General features: G+C 43.4%; 1 protein-coding gene and 1 non-coding gene across 8 annotated transcripts in view; both read right to left on the minus strand.

The window, feature by feature from the left end:
* vir (VIR_N domain-containing protein) overlaps positions 1-19793 on the minus strand; it is a 372111-nt gene that overhangs the window by 96788 nt on the left and 255530 nt on the right. For all 7 annotated transcript variants that reach the window (XM_075698519.1, XM_075698512.1, XM_075698531.1 and 4 more), the window contains 2 exons: positions 17137-17297; positions 7860-8124 (listed from right to left, as the gene is read on the minus strand). In XM_075698519.1, the coding sequence (XP_075554634.1) occupies positions 7860-8124; positions 17137-17297 (426 nt within the window). The remainder of the gene's footprint in view (positions 1-7859; positions 8125-17136; positions 17298-19793) is intronic.
* On the minus strand, positions 18349-18421 carry TRNAS-UGA (transfer RNA serine (anticodon UGA)). The gene has a single exon. It is a non-coding gene; the product is annotated as a tRNA-Ser (tRNA).

Raw genomic sequence — 19793 nt, forward strand, 5'->3', positions numbered from 1 at the left:
TAAAAAAATTGCAAATTGAGTCGGACATTCTCAAATATGAATTAAATGGAGATGCATACAGAAGCGAATATTTTCGAATATGAGGTATTTCTATCAACAGATAGCAAGCTCAGTGGTATGAGGCCCGAACTTTGTGACAATTGAGATTTTCTCTCAAGAACTCGTAAGTCAACTTCAACTGTCCTGACATACTCTCAGCCCGCGCATGACGCCTCAATGTTGTGTTTCACTGCTTTAAAAAGTTTATTTTGGTTTGGATGAGGGACACCTGCATCTCGGCATCGGCCAACACTTTGTTTTTTGAGCTCAAGTTCCTTCAAGACGGCGGTAGCATGCTTCCTTTCCTGTTCATTCCTCAATGCGTAGGTTCTTTTTGTTCTTGTCCTCCTTCCGCCACTCGTTCGCCCCACGGACTATTTGAAGGATCTTCTTGGTCAGTTGCACAGTCCACGTCCAATTTTTCGAACTCCCTAGGGGCTGCGAAAACATCCGAAAAATCGGCCAGTTGGAAAAAATAACTGCATCTCATTTATTGCCCTTAAGGGCTCAAACCGCCACAGGCACATTCGAAAACGCTCTGAAGGCCTGTCTGTACATGTATTAGGCATATCGGTGCTCGTACTGCGAGAGGAAATACAGGGTGCACGCGAGTATAATTAAGGAATACATACTGTGTCCCGTGGCAATAGCCCTTCCCACGCTTGTTATGCTTCACAGCAATACTTTTACGTATGCTTCACCAAGTGAAATTTCTGTACAGAGGCGAAACTGACTTTCGGGAACCGGCATTATGCAACGAACCGTGCTTTCCAAGCTTCTAAGCCAATCGCAAGGAGCAAAAAGGTGGAGTCCGTGCCATTGCTGACAGCAGTGAATACTTTCAATAAAAAACACGGCACCCAACGGCAAGAAGCTTCATAGCGAACGTCGAAGCAGCTAGGCCTAGCGTTGCCGCAGTCGTGGCTACGGCTGTCAGCGGATCTGCGTGCGTGAGCGCCGGTACGAGGCGGCGAGGTAATCAAAACGGCAGCGGTGGTAGCTTTGAGTAATGGCATTTCGGACCTGCGGTCACGGCAAAACATCTGCAAAATCTGACGGCGAAGAGTTTTGGCGTTTGAAATTTCAGACGTTCTGATGCATTGACTCTATGGGGTACGTGGCGGTGCCGCGAAGCAGCCCAAATTATCGGGAATCCGGAAAGTCGGTCATTGACTGTACACTGGCAACTCCTCCAGCCAACAACGGGGCGTCAGAGACGATTCATTACGATTCCTGTCTGTTGCTCGAGCCAGCATTACCGCGACTTTTGACCCTTTCAAAAATATTGGCGCTAATTTTCCCTGATAGAGGCCCAAATTCCCTGAGTTTTCCCTGAATTTTTCCAGACTACTCAAAATCCCTGAGAATTCCCGGTTGGTAGACGCCCTGTTACAGCGAACAGTACATCGCCAGTTCATTTTGTTTGGGTACTAGTGCAGCTTTCGTCTCGCTCATTGGTTGTTACTTTTGCAGCACTACTAAAGATACTGAGCTCGTCACTTGACAACTGGTGTGATGAGCAACAACTAAAACAGGGTCAAATGTCTCCGAGTTAATGGGCATTTGATGCTGTATAATAACAACAAGTTACCAAAACCAGGCAGACAGTGTGAATTAACTCAATTTTAGGAATTAGAGGGACTGAAAACTGATTTTTAAGGACCTAGTTTTTTATGGCGCAACGCAAAGCTCACCCTCAGTAGTGTTTACAGCTGTAGCAATTAGTTCCAAAAGCGCGTGGATATTTAGTAAGCAGAAGTTTTCGATCTGAGCAGCCTCTAAAAAAGTATGAGTCCCTCCTACAGCAACGCTGAGATGTGAGAGCAATGTCGATAGCCCACCTCGTAAACTATGAAAGCTGCCCATCATTCTGCTTTCAGAGGAGTGAGTGTAACTGTGGTTAACCACCTACATTCTGACCTTTTCAACCACTTTTGAAAATAAAAAGTTGGTTCGCATTGTTGTACAGACATTTTTTATATCTGCACTGTGTTTTTCCCCGAGTACACACCTACGTCATGGCTGGCTGGCCCCCGTCATCGTTTTCAGTCGACAGACGAGCCAAGCCAACTCATCAAAAATGAAGGCGAAGACAGCGCCACTTTTATGTTCACTACAAATGAAGGCTTACCTGCACATTGCAAGTCAGAAAAAACTTATAATAATAAGAAGTATACTGCATTTCAATACTAAAGAAAGACCAGGAACAGCGTACACCAGTGGAAGGTCACATGGTGGACCTCTTATGCAGCTTCATGTTTTTGCCACGAGGGGTGTCAAAGTAACTTTTTGCAACTTTTAGTGATTAATTAATAATATAAATCCACGTTTAATGCAAAAAAAATTGTCAGTGGCTTAGCTCGGCTATGCCAGGATATACGTAGCGAAAGCTAAGGCACAGCATGGTTAGCCTTGGTTAATCTTGATTGCAAGTCCAGGTTAGTCTGGTTGTCTAGCTATGTTGCGGCATTTATCCAGTCATTCGGTGCACTGTTAGTTTGTTTCCTGGGCAATTCGTTTCCTCTTCATCTTGTTCCGATGTCGATTTCAGGCCTCCTCCTGCTTATCCGAATTGTCCCTGTCCATACTGCCGCCTCAACTGTGGTTGCGGCACACGCGAGCTCTCCTTTTCGATCCTCCGACATGTTATCAGGCATGCAATGCAGCTGGCGAAGCGAGCGGAGGCGAGCGCAACGACGAGGAACGCAGTGTGACGTCATACCAAACAACGGCGGCGGAAGGCGCGGCACTGCGCAGTGGCAGAACACTTGTGGCTAGGTGCTACTAGTGGCACATGCACAGCAGTGATTAGGAAGCGAGAGAGAGAGAAATGTCCACGACGAGGCGCACGTTGTGACGTCATGTGCCTCCTCAGAGCACCACCACGGCAAAATCGCAAGTTCGCGGCCAGTAAAGCTTTTGCTTTAAAACATGGCTCATTTTAGCTACTACAATCTGGAATCATTCCATCAGTTTTATCTCGATTCATGTTCTGAGCAGTTGTCTCTCTTTAACAAGGGTCAAAAAATAAGAAGAAAAAAGGGAAAAAGCTTTTACTGTGTATATTTTACTGTTCGAAACATAACAGATTAATGGAGAAAATTTATTTATTTATTGCATTTGCATATGATTATTCAATATTCGAAATTAACACTTTGCAGTCCGCATGAAAATAGGCATTTTTTTAGTAGACTAGAAAACATTTTTTTTACTATTACAGCAAATGCTCAATATTAAAATGTACGGTATAAATTTGTAGAAGAAGGAATGTCCTTCCTAATGGTATTATTTTCAAGCAAAGATTTATTATTCTTCGAAAAAGATTATTGAATAAAGAAAATTCTAACGATAACGAGAAAACTTCGTAAAAACATTGATGCTGCTTTGTACCAACATAAAAAAATTTAAAAATGCACATTTTGAAGAAAGATGCCATGTACGACATTCCTGTAAATATAAGCTTTCTATCTTTAGAACTTCTTCACACACAAATGAAAATGTTAGCCCTAGTGTCTCTCGTGCCACCGCACAAACTGCCGCAGTACCGCCGCACAGCACTGCGGAGTGCAATGCCAAGGTCAACTCCCGGCAGTCTTCTCGCGCAAAACTCCACTCTTTGCGCCGCCACTGGCAAGTGATCCTGCCAAACAACGTTTACACCCTGCAGATAAGAACTGTGGCCTTTAGAACACACCGGAAATCTTTAGGTCTGACTGCAGCTGCGACGAAACGGTTTGGAGTAGAAAATGAGACCTACCAGCGGATTGATGTTCCAGGGCTAATTTGACACACTTTTGCCAACCGTGCTAAAGTCAGATGAATCAAAATCATCTTCCGAGTCGATGCTGCTACCACGATCAAAAAATTCTGACAGACTCCACTGAATCCGTGGAAATTCGCCGTTTCCAAAGAGCAGCTACGCGCGACGTTGACGCCATGTTGGAAGCTATGAGCGCTTGTCACGCCTAATCAAAGGGCGCTTTAAAAATCCCCTCGCAGTGTAAAAAAGAAACACAAAAGTGAAACTAGAAAAATAGTTCTCTTAGGTACAGGATGATGCTAGCTGCTCACAAGCGCTCCCAGCACGGCAAAATTTGAAGTTGAATTCATGTTTGAAGAATTCGAAGAGAAGCTATCGACAATATGTTATCAACGGGTTCAGGTACAGACAGGAAAGTGTTAAGTACTTATATACGATAAATCAGAAGTCATAACGTTAGAGCAATATTTACATAAAGCGCATGCGATGTGAAAGCTCGCAAGAAACAATGCACTACTGATGGCACTGGCACGCAGGGCACCAAGCGTTGAGCATCTGGTGATGCAATGTGTTGTGTTCAACAAGTCACTGCTCACTGAAAAAGAGACCCAATGAAAATAGTGTCCTAAGGATAGCAATGACGAGTGTAGAAGGACGACAGCCTACCATTTGAGCCATAAACAAAAGTGGTTGTTGGTGGCTCGTAAGACCTCTTTCTATTCCCTATACAAATTATTATATTCATTGCCTGTAGCACCATACAGCAGCACAGTCAAACCTCAATATAAGGAACATGGATATGACAAATTATAAGATACAACAAAGTAAATTAAAACTGGTTGGGCATGCTGTATTTCAATGGGTTAACCAACAGCTATAACGAAACCAGAAGTACAAGATCCAATGCAATATCAGATATAGCGAAGAAAATATTTGCTCACTCACAATTCAAAACGTGTTTCTCGGGAGGCAGGCTTCGAGCAACAACATTTCTGGCACAGCACCAAGACAGCATGCTTGGCACTGAGCGAGAAGTGCTACCACTCATAGACGGTGATGTTTCCAGTGACAAGTCATGCGAAAACTCTGAAAAGTGATCGTATTGCTGACCAACACACGCTGCATATTATAGTGCAGGTTGTAAAATGTGGTACTTGTAGCGGCAGTGTTGTCGTCGCTCACTATTAAATACGTATAGCAAACTGTAGCTCCAGCCACGGCCGGTCTGGAGGATGTGTCTTGTATCTAACCAGACATACACTACAGAGCGGCCATGCTCAAGAGTGTGATGTGCTTCAATGCGATGCACCCTTAACAGCCAGAGATTGCAATTACATCTTTAAAGGGCCCCTCACCAGGTCTGGCCATTTCAAACTGACAAGCACAGCGCGCACAATGTGCGCTAAGGATCGTGCCTGCAAAGTATTACCCCACTATGTGCCCGAGAAAAGAACTGAAATTTCAAACCAAACGCCCTACACCCTTCTCCTCGCGGGCGCCGCACGCCCAGCCAAAGAGTTGATGTCAATCGCGCAAGTGCGCCTACGTAGTTCACTGTGCTGTGGCATCAAAGTGGCATGTGACTTCGAGAATTATTCAAAGCAACCGCAGTTATTTGTTTAATGTGCTGCTTCAATAGAGGAATTAAGTCAAGTTTAGAAAAATAATAAAACCTACGAACTGAATGCCTGCATGCTTTATGTCGTACTGCAGAAAGAGAGATGTACTTCCGTTTCATCTGCTTGTTCCCATGTCATGCAGTTGTGCACGCAGAGAGTAAAACTATGTCATTTTCTGCCGTGTTACAGCGCGATCATGCTCTGTGATCCGCTTGCGTCTGCCTCAGTGTTCCTGTGCGCAGCGTACAAGGTTGTTCGCTGTGTGAAACGAGACAAATGTAATAGTTCGCGTGCGAGACCGTCAGCGGAAGTGTGCCAGCAAAAAAGCGAGGTGGGCGGGGGGGTGAGGGTGGAGAGAGAGAGAGAGAGAGAAGAAAGAAGGTGGGGTCGGTGACGTATGCGTCACACGATCCTCCAGCTCCGGTATGAGAGAACGCAAGGCAAGGAAGGAATTACATTTGCAGAGGAGAGAGTGTCTAGTTGGTGCTGATGCTTGCCTCCTGAAATGATGGGTTCACAGCACTGAAGCATTTCTATCTCAGCTATTAACCCTTTCACTGACAAGTTTTTATCTGACGTTCTCCTCACTCCCCACATGCGTAAACAAACTCTCAAAAACCGTGAGGAGCTCATTGGCCCCCGCTGTGATACCAGTGCAGATGCCTGAAGAAGACAGTCGAAAGCATGCTCTTAAGGCTTGAATTCTTTCTTCTTCCAGCAGACGTTTGTCGGATTTCCTCCTCTTTCTCAGATTCTTAGGTGGCAGGAGCTCTTCCTCACTGTCTTCGCTTGACAAGCCATTTCGTTGAGCTGCATCATCAATGTCACTTTCAGCTCAGTCCGAATTCATCAACAGTTCCTAAATTTCTTCGTCCGTCAAAGCGCAGATGCATGTGGCCTGCTGATCCTCTAGCTCCGGTATGGGAGCACGCAGGGAAGGAATTTCGCCTGTGGAGGCTAAACAAGGCAAGTGGAGAGAGCATCTATGTTGGCGGTGACACTCGCCTCCTAAAATCATGGGTTCGTGGCGCTGAACTATTTCTATCTTAATGAACCAATTTGAAACACTCTTGCAGTAGAACGCTCCCTAGAGGGCATGTAGCAACCTCCAGTGTACAATCGAAATTTGCTATGTGGCCTGGTAAGGAGCCCTTCAAAATAAATTAACTTTTGCAGGTGAGGTAGCATTCACGTGTTTCACCCCGCGGCGTTCGCATGCAATTGATGGGTCAGCGAGCTGGCATGAGTTTAGCTGAGCTCGAAAATTACTGGCATGCCACCACAGAGCCATTATCGCTGGGATTGGCCACATGGCACCGAGTGGCCGATCTTATGGCGTTTTTCAATGGTCGATCTGGAGCGGCCACCAAAATCCTCGAGCGAGCGCACGGGTTTCACAAATCCGAATTGGCCAGCGGAGCGCAAAAACGCTCCGTGGGGGATCTCACAGGAAGTCTGCGTACACGTGACACAAACTGGTCTGGAAACCATGCCCAACTTGTGCTCTGTACGCTTCTACGGCAACCAAAGCCGCCGTCCCTCGTGCGTAATTTGACCGTGGCAGTCGCAGAGTCCATCATTTCCATGTCGCGCCCGCAAGGATTGCGCATGGACAACATGCACAGAAAGCTTCGTACGGCACCTGTGTCACCTCGTAATTGCTGTCGTCTGAGCTCTCATCGCTAAATGCGAGCTCTGCAGCAGCACCGAACGCAGCCATATTGCGAAGCAACACAATGTTGTGCGTACCAACCGAGTACCAATTTCGCTTGAAGACGGAAGTGACGCGAGTTGATCCGAAACGACCAGCAGAAAGCGCGAACCCGCTCCAAATTGACCAGTGAAAAACGCCATTAGCAATAATGACAGCGCAGCTACCTGCCAGTCAGGTCGGACAGCATGCTTCGCACAGTGCCAAAAGGATAGTGCACAGTGCCAGTACACCGACAAGTCAGTTGCTAGCTACACGAAATGTTGCAAAAGCGACTGTATCTCCAAAACTGATCAACCGAGAATACCGTCTTTGCCAGGAAGCTTGCAATGCCGACCCAAGACAACACTATTGCATTTTTCTCATGTAGGCGCAATCTCAGATATAACTATTATATAGATATATAAGTAGTTTTAGTGGTAGCTGCCACTTCGTTATAACGAGGTTCAACTGTATTCAATTTCAATTTTACCAGAACTGAAATTTCAAGGCCTGGACACCCTACCTACAATTCCTATTTATATTCTTGGCTTCAATTTGTGTTTGTGGCCTTAGGTTGTTCATTTAATGAGCTACTTCATTTGCCAAATTTCCATCAGCTTACTTCACAAAAGTTTTGCCATTTGAAAAAAACACCAGTGCAAGTAAACTGTGCATGCTTCTTCAGAGTCAGGTTCATAAAGCAAGCACACCGGCCTTAAGAATATGGGGAGCAAGTAATTAAACACACCATGATCATGGCATGCAGATTCTGCAGTGGATGCTTGTTTGGGTCCTTTCTTCTCTCCCAGGCTAAATGATTAGCCATGTCCGCGGCATTGAAGTGCAAAGTGCGAAGCTGCCCCAGAGACATCACACCCTCTACGCTGCTCAGAGTGCGTAGCAGCTGCAATGATGCAGACAGCGATGACAGGAAGTCCGAGCTGTCCTTGCTGAAGCTCGTGCTCAAACGCTCAAACAGGAACCACAGGCTCAGCTGCTCCTTGTCCAGCGCTCTGTAAGCATATTACATGAGTACAAAATGAAACAATGCCATCAACAGAAGCATATGAACACAACCAAAATACCACCACACTAACACTAGAAATAAGAAACATGAATCTAGGCATATATGTCTGCTCTACTTGTTTATGATTATTATTAGTTCACGCTTCATTTCTGAAAAGTGCCTCCCAGAGACATTAAGTTCCCAGTTTTGCCATCTGCTAATGTTATTTTTTATCAGATTGTTAAAAAAGTGCTGAAAAGCTTTTAGCCCGACCCACAATTGCTGATAATTTGTGTGGTGTCTTTATAGTGCACTAGGACTTGAAGTTGAGCCAATTATTTACATTAAGGTAGGAAAACAACATAAGAATATGGATAAATGATAAGAACCAACAACACACAATAATTTCTTCTGATTGCTCATCCTGTCTCATCCACAGTTTTCATGCCATAATCATATTAAGGTGTTCAGGAGAAACATAATTTTATAAGATGAAACGCCAATTTCCAAATACAAATAATTCTTTTTTTTTCTTCAAAAACGTTTGCAGCCATACAGTGGGAGATCTTTTCTTTTCATTAAATTATGGGCCATCACAAATTTCTGCTTCTTACCCAAAAAAATTCCTAGAGACTCATCACTGCCCGATAGAAGTCTTAAGGGGTGACGTCACCAATTGACATCAGTGATCGCTGGTGATTGATTTGAATAGTTGTAGTAACGAAAGAGTTAAAAAATGTATAAAATATGCTGTGCATTGCATGAAACAAGGCAAGAAGGATGTAGCCAACTGTCACTGCTTGTTGTGGTCACAGTGGCGCAGAGTAGTAGTGTGTGTCATTTTACCTGAGAATTTTTCCCGCTACAAGTTGCAAAAGTGAGTTATATTCAAGAGAGGTGATTGTAAACTATCATCCCATATCAATCTTGCCAGTTTTTTCCAAATGCACACAAAAACTTATCATGAGCACACGACCAGCTTTTGCAATAAGCACCAACTGCTGCTGTCATCTCAGTTCCGTTTTAAAAGGGATATTCTACCGAGGAAGCACTGCTTGCAAAGAATATGTGCAAGTTTCATTTGAGAGATGGCTATATGCATTAGGCATATTTCTTGATAATTAAAAGACTTTTGAGTGCGTCATTTTGACTTTGAACTTTGCCTACAAATCACCCATAACCGTCCCGCTATATCCATTAAATACAAACACGGTAACTTGTTAGTTCATCCAAGACACCAAAGACATCCCACATAACGAATGCAGTGAGAAAATGATGGTTCAGTAACTATATCCAAAGTTCCTAATTATTCCAGAAACATTAACGTTTCCCCACACACTGCACATAACACACCTCCAATTCTAATCAAGTACGAACACGGTGTGATGTAGAGTCTTCTAAGGACATTAGGAAACAGCAGATAACAGCCATATAACGCATTCGAGCAATTGAATAGCGACATCGGCTATAATTCAGGAACACAAAATTAACTGCGCATCCATGCTCCTTCCTTTTTAGAAAATTTCGCCTCGGTGGCAGCTATAAAATGGTGGGCTAAATTCTGCGCTGTTCCTAAAATGGACTTACAATGTTCTGGAAACAAGTCCCTCGTTTAGTTCGAGGCCACCATGTGAACATATCGCGCCTCGTGGAACGCATAGAAATAGACAGAAAACGATAGAGTATTCAGTAATTACTTCCAATGACTGCAATTAGCCAGAAACACACATTTTTTTCCCCACATCATGCCTATAATATGACCCCATTTCGACTGAATGTGAACTTGGCGTGAAGCACAATTATGCTGAGGCACTGGGAAACAGTAAATACAGTCTACTCAAGCTCTTAAAGGAGTAGTGACACAAAAATTTGAAGTCGAGTTAATGTGTGTGATCAATTTATGTGCACAAACACACATCATCCGCAAAATATAAACAGCGAATATTGGGGGCGAGGAGTTACGGAGTTGCCATCTGTCGGAAGCGCCTCCCTTGCGTAGTAGTATGAGAGATCAAGCGGCGCACTCCTCATAGGTTTTGCTTACGGCGCTCATAAAAACACCACGCAGCAGCCCTCCTGGACATTTATATACGTACTCTCAAAACAAAGGAAGTTTTTGATTGTCGATATAATAACCTTGGGCAAACTGAAAGCACAGAATCGTTTACAGATGCTATCTCTTTACCGAATATGTACAGTGAATGACACTGAGCGCGGTTGCCGCGATGGAGTCTCCCGAACCGGCTTCTTGGGTGAAAGGTAGGCAAACGCTGGGCGTAAACTATGTGAAACATATGTAAACTATGTGAAAACGCTGTGAACTATGTCTTATAGTGGGCTGTCTGTATAACCAAATGGAGCACAACAGAATGAAGCCTCAATGCAGCGATCGCACGGGTTCGCATCGACCGACTGCGTGTCCGCATGCATGTCCGCGCACAATGTTTTGCTTTCGCTGTGAGCACGTTTTTGCACCATGCCGTGAGCTTTAGGCAGCAGCATATGAGCATTTGACAGCACACTGGCAATCATTGTGGCGTGGACGCTATCAGAACAGTTCCAAAATAATTTCGTTATAGAGACTTCGACGCCTACGGTGACTGTGATGTGCCGTCGCAGCAATTCAATATTTTTTTGCCTTCTAAATTCTTGGACATTTCAATATAATTTCTCAAGTTGTGTCACACTGTATTTTTATTGGTGTTCTTGGCGTGCGATTTCCCTCTGCTTCTTTTTCGTAATCAAGTGAATTAATTCGTAACACAAGCATGACCATATGCCATGCCTTTTTTTAATGTGTGTCTTACCGCTCCCTTTCCATTCCAGTGAACTTGCCAGTATCTAGCATCAACAAGTTCATAGACCAAACCGTCATGACATTAGCCGGGCAGCCAGGCGTGGGCGAGCGTCTCAGTGCACGTTTTCTGCTACTCGCCAACATCGCGCAATCCCAGCGACGTAGCAGAAATCTTTCCCACCATCTGTGCTTACTGCATACCCAAGTTGTAGCCGATGGCTGTCTGCCAGTTCTAAGTTTCGCCAGCCAAGCTTGACGCAGCTCCTTGCCCTGCGGCTACGTGTGAATAAGGCTGACACCGGGCTCCGTTGCATACGTCCGGCACTGCGGTGCCAAGCAGTAGCCCACCATGCTGTACGCCTCCAAAGGCAGCCGCTACCTATTATGGTACTTTCAAATGTTGTCAAGCAGACACCCAAGGCGGCTGCTTAACAACAGCAGGAAATAGTCGCCGGTGGAGGATGAAAAAAGGACGACGATGATGGCGAGGACATCGCAAAGCATGCACAGGCATAGCAGACTATCTAGCAACACGAAGCTTGTGCGCCGGCGAACACGCTAGCGTGCGTACGTCACAATTTTGTGCGATCATGTGCCCAGCTGTGTTTATATTCCTTCTTTGGTTCATCTCGTTGCTCTCTGAAACCGAAACTTGGACTGGTCGCTACAAACAAGACTCCGAATAATTACCTGTTGTGTTCTGAAGCAAATAATGTTTCATGATTATTGGGTCATCAGCTACTTATTTCAGTGAAAAAAAAAAGATTGAAAATTTTTGTGTCAACACTCCTTTAAGAACATGCTGCAGCAATTTTTACAGTCACTATAATTTAACAACACACATTTACCTTTACATCCTCACTAGCCATAACATTACCCCCACTTAGACCAAATTTGATCTTGGGGGCAATTACAGTTATCTCTGTACAGTGGGCTAAATTGTGCGCAATTCGTAAAACACACCTATAACGCTCTAGAGCATTTGCATATGTAATCCACTGCAAAGGCTGTAAGTAACACATATACTTTGTACTTCGCTTGCACATTACCCATAACATTACCCTGATTTTTACAACATATCCCCTTCGGGCGCTGTGTCCCCGCGCGGGGACGTGAACTTCGCGCGCCCAGTCGCGTAAAAGTGCAAAGAAAAACGTCGTTGTGAATGCGCCGGAACACGCCCCCCGAGTCACTTTAATGGACAAGTGGCGCCATCCCATGCCAAGTGAACAAAATGCTGCCGGAGAAGCGCGGGAAAATGGATGCGACTAACTTCTATGGAGCGAACCGTAAGTGCTTCTTGTTTTCTATCATTTTTCACTGCTAAGAGTGTACGCTGAGTGACGCATTGACATTTATTTATTATAGTAAGGTCCCATGAATGCGATATAACCGTTGTCATTCTTATCGTCAACATATTCAGCCTTGCACGTGCTTTCGAATATTGGCGTCCTCCCCCGGGGACATGGTGCCTCAAACCCGCCTTTGCCAACACGCTCCTTCTCTCAGTGCGTGGCATCGCTCCCTCATTGACACGAAGAAAACCTCTCATTTTTCCAGGGATTTCCAAGCATGGTTTAGAAAGAAAGAAGCTGGATGACGACACAGCTGAAAAAATATTTCGAAGAATTCAAAACAGCGATATTTCTGACGCAGATCTCTCTGATGACGAGCACACCGAGCAAGAGACACGGCATACGGTAATGGTGCATGTTTTGTGATCCCAGGTTTAGAAATAATTTTTTGCTTCTTTTCAGACTTCTGCTACAGATAGCACTGTGCAGCGTGCAGGAGCATCGCCTGGAGCACCTTGCACGCAGGACAAGCAAGTGCCAGATGCATCATCGAAGAAGATGAATGTGTTGAATTGGGTGGCCCAAGCTTTTCAGCCTAAGAACACCGATTGCACCTACAAGCCTCAAGGTGGATCAGTACGTGAAGAGCCCATGGCATACTTCACTCGGTATTTTCCACCCATGCTTTTTAGTGATCTAGCAACATTCACTAACATGTACGTGCTCCAGACAGATGGAAATGTGCTAGGAACTTCTGCAGAAGAAATCAAAGTTTTTTGTGGAATTCTCATGCTCATGGGAATTCTAAAATTCCCGAGAATTCGCATGTATTGGCAAGCCTCGACAAGAATTCCAGCAATAGCGGAATCTATGACAGCAAAGCGATTTTTTAGAATTAGAGCCGCACTGCACATTACGGACTCAAACGCTCCTCGTGACCCAGCCAGCCAGGACAAGTTCTGGAAAGTGCGCCCTGTCATAGAAGCCGTCAGGTCACGATGCTTGCAGCTGGAACCCCTGGAGCACAATAGTATAGATGAGCAAATGATTCCTTTCACAGGCCGTGTCCCTGCAAAACAGTTTGTGAAGGGAAAGCCAAATCCAGAAGGGGTGAAGGTGTTCCTCCGCTGCAGCGCCGATGGCTTAGCTCATGACCTTGAGCTCTACCAGGGTAAGGGAACAGGAGTCAGTGCGCAACATGCACATCTCGGACTTGGCGGGTCAGTCGTCATGCGTCTTGTCGAGGAAATGCCTAAAGAAAAGAACCTGAAGTGCTTCATGGACAACTATTTCACCTCAGTGCCACTCATCCTGCAGCTGAAGGAAATGGGCATTCTTGCCAGCGGTACGATACGAGCCAACCGCCTGCTCAAGTGTTGCTTAAAAAGTGACAAAGAACTGAAGAAAGAAGGTCGGGGAAGCATGGATGAGAAGGTTTCCACGAAAGGAGACATTGCTATTGTGAGATGGCAAGATAACGGAGTCGTAAATATGGCATCCACACAAATTGGAATTGGTAATGTTGGAAAAGTGAAACGATGGAGCGAGGCAACAAACCAGCATATTGAAATTGACTGCCCAGAAGTGATCTTAAAGTACAACTTGTACATGGGAGGGGTCGATAAACTCGACTTCCTAATGTCGCTGTACCCCCTTACGGCAAGAACCAGAAAGTGGCCAGTGAGGGTCATGTCTCACTTTGTGTCTTTTGTGTTGTGCAACAGCTGGATAGAATACCTGAGAGACGCAAGTGCCGAGAACCTTGCACAGAAAAGTACTTTGGACATGATGGCCTTCCAAACAGACATTGCTAACAGCCTAATCGCATGCAGCAGAGCTCCTCCAAAAAAGCGTGGTCGGCCAAGCAGTGAATACCCTGAGCCTGTTGCGAAGAAGGCAATACCGCATTTGCTACCGACCGTAACCATCAGGTATGATGGCTACAATCACTGGCCGGAGTATGTCAGCACACCGAACTCGCAACGCTGTCGCCGTGAGGGATGCAAAGCGAAGTGCCGGATTCGCTGTCGAAAATGCCACGTGTTTTTGTGCGTGTCGGCACACAACAATTGTTTTTACCTTTTTCACACAAAGTAGGCTTTGCTTTAATTTACCAATCAAATCATAATCCATTAATCGCATTCTGTTCCAAATATCTTGCTAAGAACACTACCGCACGTTCTGTTATTGCTGTGCTTTTTTTTTTCTGTATTGAGGCGCCCTGTCCCCGAACGGGGACAGCGCAATATACAATCAAAGAATAAAATTTTTGTTGTAGTTTCTTAAAGACTCGTCATTTGAAGCGTAAAGAGCACAAAATGATGCTCATATATTTTCTTTAATGTAAAGATTTTATTCGCGCCTGAAGGGGATATAGTCAGGGTATAAATAATTTAATTCACCGATGACACTGGGAAAACGACTACGAAACTCGTGTAACACATGAAAATATGGAGAAAATTAGTATTAAGTATTTATTTCCAAAGCTGATAATCATGCCAGAAACGGTAACATTTTGCCATCCGTTACACTTAACATGCCCGTTTTCTCCAAATATAAACTTGGTGGTATGTAGAGTTCTCTAGGGGCAGCAGGCAAACTTAGTGAGAGTTTTAATAATGTCTCTACACAGGCAAAAAACGAAGGTCCAGTAATTGTTATATAGCCCTAATTACCCAACACACAAAAATTTTTTTTTGAGTCGCTCCTCACACTGCCCACATTCCCTCTAAATATAACTTGGTTATAAGCAGTGTAGTTGAAAAAGGATGAGAAAAAAAATTCAGCACTGAAAAAATTCAGCACTTCATGCGTTCTATTAAAAACTAAGAGACGATTATCAACTAGGCCATCAGTGCTCTTTGAGAGACACTAGAGAGAAACACAAAATCAGTTTAGGATGAATGAAATTATTCTCGAATTATTCTCGAATTATTCTCGAAAAATTCTACTTTCATTTATTTCATGGTATAGGTTGCTTATTAGTAGAGAAAATTAGGGCCACATACAACTTCTAATTTTGCACGTAAACTCTAGGCCAGTACACCAGTGTTACATGACAGATTTAAAATTGTTTCGTCTCATTTGAGCCATTTTGGCAAAGTGCAAATTGTCAAAACTTGCCAAGTTCTGTTTTTGCCTCATTTAGGATACAATGTATTTTCTGTTTACCCATAAAAGCTTAACAAGGCTAGAACAGACGTGATGTCCATGATGTCACGGGCCAGTTGGTGCGGAAACTTTGCAAGGCAGACTCGCCCTGTGCATTTAATTTCCTAATCTTTTCTGGCTTACCAAGCGTCGTCTCATGGTAAGAGTAACTTTACTGGTATAGTAGGAGGGCGATTTACTAATGCAGCTCAAATAGTTTTTTCTCTTTAGTGCCCTTTGAGCTCTAAATATAAACTTTGCGAATCATCTCTTTTTTCCAGGACACTGCTAATACACACATATAACATTTTCGAGCACTTCTAGTCACACTAATAGCTTCGTTCTAAGAGCTTGAACAGCAATTTTAGAAGCAATGTGAACATTTATTAATATATTTATTCTCTAATTCCTTATACGAAGAAGCTGTCCTTACCATTAGAAATCAAGGTTAGTTTGCTGAACACCTTAACTGCACCTTTTTCCGTTATTATTAGCACTCACAAAAATTAAGCTAAGATATGAATGAATAAAAAGCAGAGCATGCCTGCACTAACAATAGTACAGCAAGCTTTTGGCATTTGAAAGATTTAACAAGTGATAAGTTTGGGACAACTTAAAAGAAACCTCAGATGTGAGTGACAGAAGCCTGGCAATAACAAATTGGGGTGCGGGGCTCGGGATTGGGTCCTCGAGCCCCCTCGCAGTCGTCGCCTATGAAAGTACGCATTCATACCGTATTTAGTCGCATAATGATCGCACTTTTTTGTCAGAAAAATTGACGCAAATTCAGGGGTGCGATCATTACACGGGTTAAATTTCCCGCGAAAAGAAAAAATTTCATCCCGCATTTGCTGCAGGATGCAGGTGCGGGACACCAAAACAAAAATGGCGGCCGGCGGAGCAAGCCAAACGTGCCGAACGTGATTTTTTTTTTCTTCTCGTGAGTACATTACGTGCATTGAAACAGTTTTTTCCGTGTCAATGATGAATAATATCGTTAATATCGGCAAGTTTGTAGCAATAACGTAGCCATGTCCACTTTGAGGGGACAGAAACAGACGGGCACGCTTAGCTGTCAGTGACATAGAAACGCATGGCCGGCATGCTGCAGAAACTACCGCATCTGTCTTCACTACTATCCTAATACGGCATGTTTCCGCTAAGGGTGGGTGAATACCTTAGCTGTGTTACAAGCGTCAGCGTATGAATAGGGTACACTTTTAACGTATCAGTGTAAACGTGGCTACTATCATTGCCGTGCACGATTTGTTGCGTGCCCACGAGTGCAGATGAAAAGAATCGAAAGGCGCCTTTTTTTGTTTTTGTTGACCACAACCATTATAAAGCCTACCCATAATAAAGGCAAGTTTGGTTGTACCTCTTTTTGTCATGGAAGTGCAGAAAGAGATGAAATTAATGAAATGAGGCATCTACTTAAGAATGTTTGGTGCGTGCAGACTGCTTGGCTTGTCTTGAAGAGTCGTTTGTGTAGCATTCAACAGATGGTAAGCGCGATCATTATTAGCTAGACTTGGCACACAACATATCGCTGCGGCAAGTTCGGGGTGCGATCATTACACGGGAAATAAAAAAAATCGAGTTTTTATGACAAAATTCAGAGGTACGATCATTATGCGAGTGCGATCATTATGCGAGTAAATACGGTATTTTCAAATTTATAAATTGTCAATTAACATAGGCCTCCTGCAAAATGCACAAAATGATTGGTGACTACCGGGCACAAAAAGTACATGCATAGATAAAACCTTTCACTTACGTCTTGACAGCATAAAATCCAAAGTCATGCTCCGTTAGCATGATCAAAATGCGCAATGCCAGTAGCACAGTTCTGTAGCTGTGAGAAGAATTTGTCAGATGCTGAACGAGGGCCAGACATATTGCGTTCAGCTGGTCCTTAGATGGCAAGGAATTCACAAGCTGGTGGCCATGTAGGAGACAAAGCGAAAAATAGGAAGATAATGAAAAACACAGGCAAGTGAAAATTCTCACATAATATAATTGCCTAACAATATAAAATGTCTTCATCAAGCACTAAAGCGAAACTAAAGGCCAACACTGCTGTATTATCACACATATCACACTGAGAAGTGATTGGAATGGAGCTCAAATTTCTAAAAGGCAACACAAAGCAAGTGGCCAACATGCCATCTCCCGATAATCAGCCCTGCTTCTGGCTAGGGTATGAGCATATGCCACAAAAAAAAAAAAGGCAATTACTATTGAGCCATGTCCAGCTTAGTAAAGACAGAAATGAATCCTTTTGCATTCAATGGCATGGGAACTAACTGATGCAGCAAACACCATGGACAGCTCATGACTCCTGCAGCCTGGAATTAAGCCACCATGTAAAAAAGCTGCACATGGTGCACAAAATCTGAACAAGTAGACTCCCGTTAATTTGACTCTAGTTAATAAGATTTTTCGGTTAATTCGATCCCAACAGAAGATCCTAGCTGGCATTCATGCATTTCTATGGACCCGAACTTTTCTCGTTATTTTCACACTAAAATTAATTCGAACTTCACCAGTCAGCATGCATGTGCTTGACCTCTATAGTGACACCAATAGCGACCCCTTAAGTGGCAGCGTCTGTCTTGGTAGATTTTAGGGGGACAGTGAATGCTTTGAACACGTGTAAACTCCCGTCAAAAACGCCCATTTTCAGTTTGCCCTAGAAAGCTTTTCAAGCGGTAACTGTAGCTCATAATGTCTCATTACAGTATTTACTCAATTCTAATGTGCATATATATATATATATATATATATATATATATATGTGTATATATATATATATATATATAAACAAGAAGAAAGGGAGTTAACCGAGGGGCCCGATTTTTATTAGTCATATCATAAGAAGCCAACAAACACTGACACCAAGGACAACATAGGGGAAATTACTTGTGCATAATAAATAAAATAATGAAACGATAAATTATTGTAAATTAAAGTGGATGAAAAAACAACTTGCCGCAGGTGGGAACCGAACCCACAACCCTCACATTTCACGTGCGATGCTCTACCAATTGAGCTACCATGGCACTGTTTCCCCATCCACTTTCTTGGGTATTTATGTGTCCTAGTAGAACCCTGGGATGCGAAGGTTGTGGGTTCGGTTCCCACCTGCGGCAAGTTGTTTTTTCATCCACTTTAATTTACAATAATTTATTGTTTCATTATTTCATTTATTAAGCACAATTCCCCTATGTTGTCCTTGGTGTCAGTGTTTGTTGGCTTCTTATGATATGACTATATATATATATAATTTTTTTTTCTCTGCGGGAATTGGGCCGAAAATTGCTTGCAATGTGCAATTGGATACAAAACCAAAGCTACCTTTAAAATATTGTGCGGCAAAGCTACGTGATTTCCTGGCAAAACATTGTAAGAGCCCTGGTTGTAATAACATTGTCAATACTGTTAAGCACTGTCACTTTATTGTATCGCTCTTCTGCTAGCATCGTAACAAAAAAGACTTTGGCAATATAATGTGGCATAGGGCAGACCAAACTTTCAGAGTCGTAAACAACTGCACAAAAGATAAGAGGCTGCCAACTTTCAGGTGACAGGTAATGAATGAGCTTGAAGAGTGCTGATACTGCTTAATTTGGCAACTGTTGCCTGGACCCTTGCCCATTTTGCTTACTAAAAAATAAGGTGTGCATTCGAATGCTTCTTCGTTTAGAAGCTTTAATATCATTTCTATGTTAGCTTTCTACTTTGGAATCATGGAAAGTGGGTGCGCTTTGATTTGGAGGTGTTAAAATCGGCCAAATATACTGCCAAATGTGTGTTTTGCTGTTTTTACTGCATATTGTTTACTTTGACCTGCCAGATAATACCATCAATTTCATTAGTCCAGTAAGGGTTAAATTAATGCAAGTCGACTGCATATATGTTTGTAGGGCAGCACACAGTATGACAGAAAGACAGAGAATGACCAGACAAAGTACCGTTCATCATGCGGCATTCTTCAAACATCCATCCTGTCCATCTTGCCCAATTTACTATTCTCCACAATGCTATTTATGCCTTACTAAAGTTTGTTTCACATGCTATAATTCAATGATGAGATCTGAAACACTCCCAAATGGATTGCTTTGGATTTATATGGGCAGTGGTGTAATATGGCAACATCACAACCAAGGTGGAAGAATAGACAGGTGCATTAATACCGTCTACCTACGAAAAGGCATAATACGAACATAGTTGTGGTTTCCTTTGTTGTGGTTTCTTTGTCCACCACTACACCAGGAAAAGGTAAAAGAACAGCTTTGAATATCTCACAGAACTAATCTGCCACTTTAGGCACACTTAACATTTGCTTTTATTGTCCCTTAATAGAGTAAATTCTGATTAAACACTGTAGAAGTGTTACTAACAATTGAATCACTATATTCCTTAACACAATAT

The sequence above is a fragment of the Dermacentor variabilis genome, chromosome 1, assembly GCF_050947875.1.
Source record: "Dermacentor variabilis isolate Ectoservices chromosome 1, ASM5094787v1, whole genome shotgun sequence".
NCBI classification, from domain to species: Eukaryota; Metazoa; Arthropoda; class Arachnida; order Ixodida; family Ixodidae; genus Dermacentor; species Dermacentor variabilis.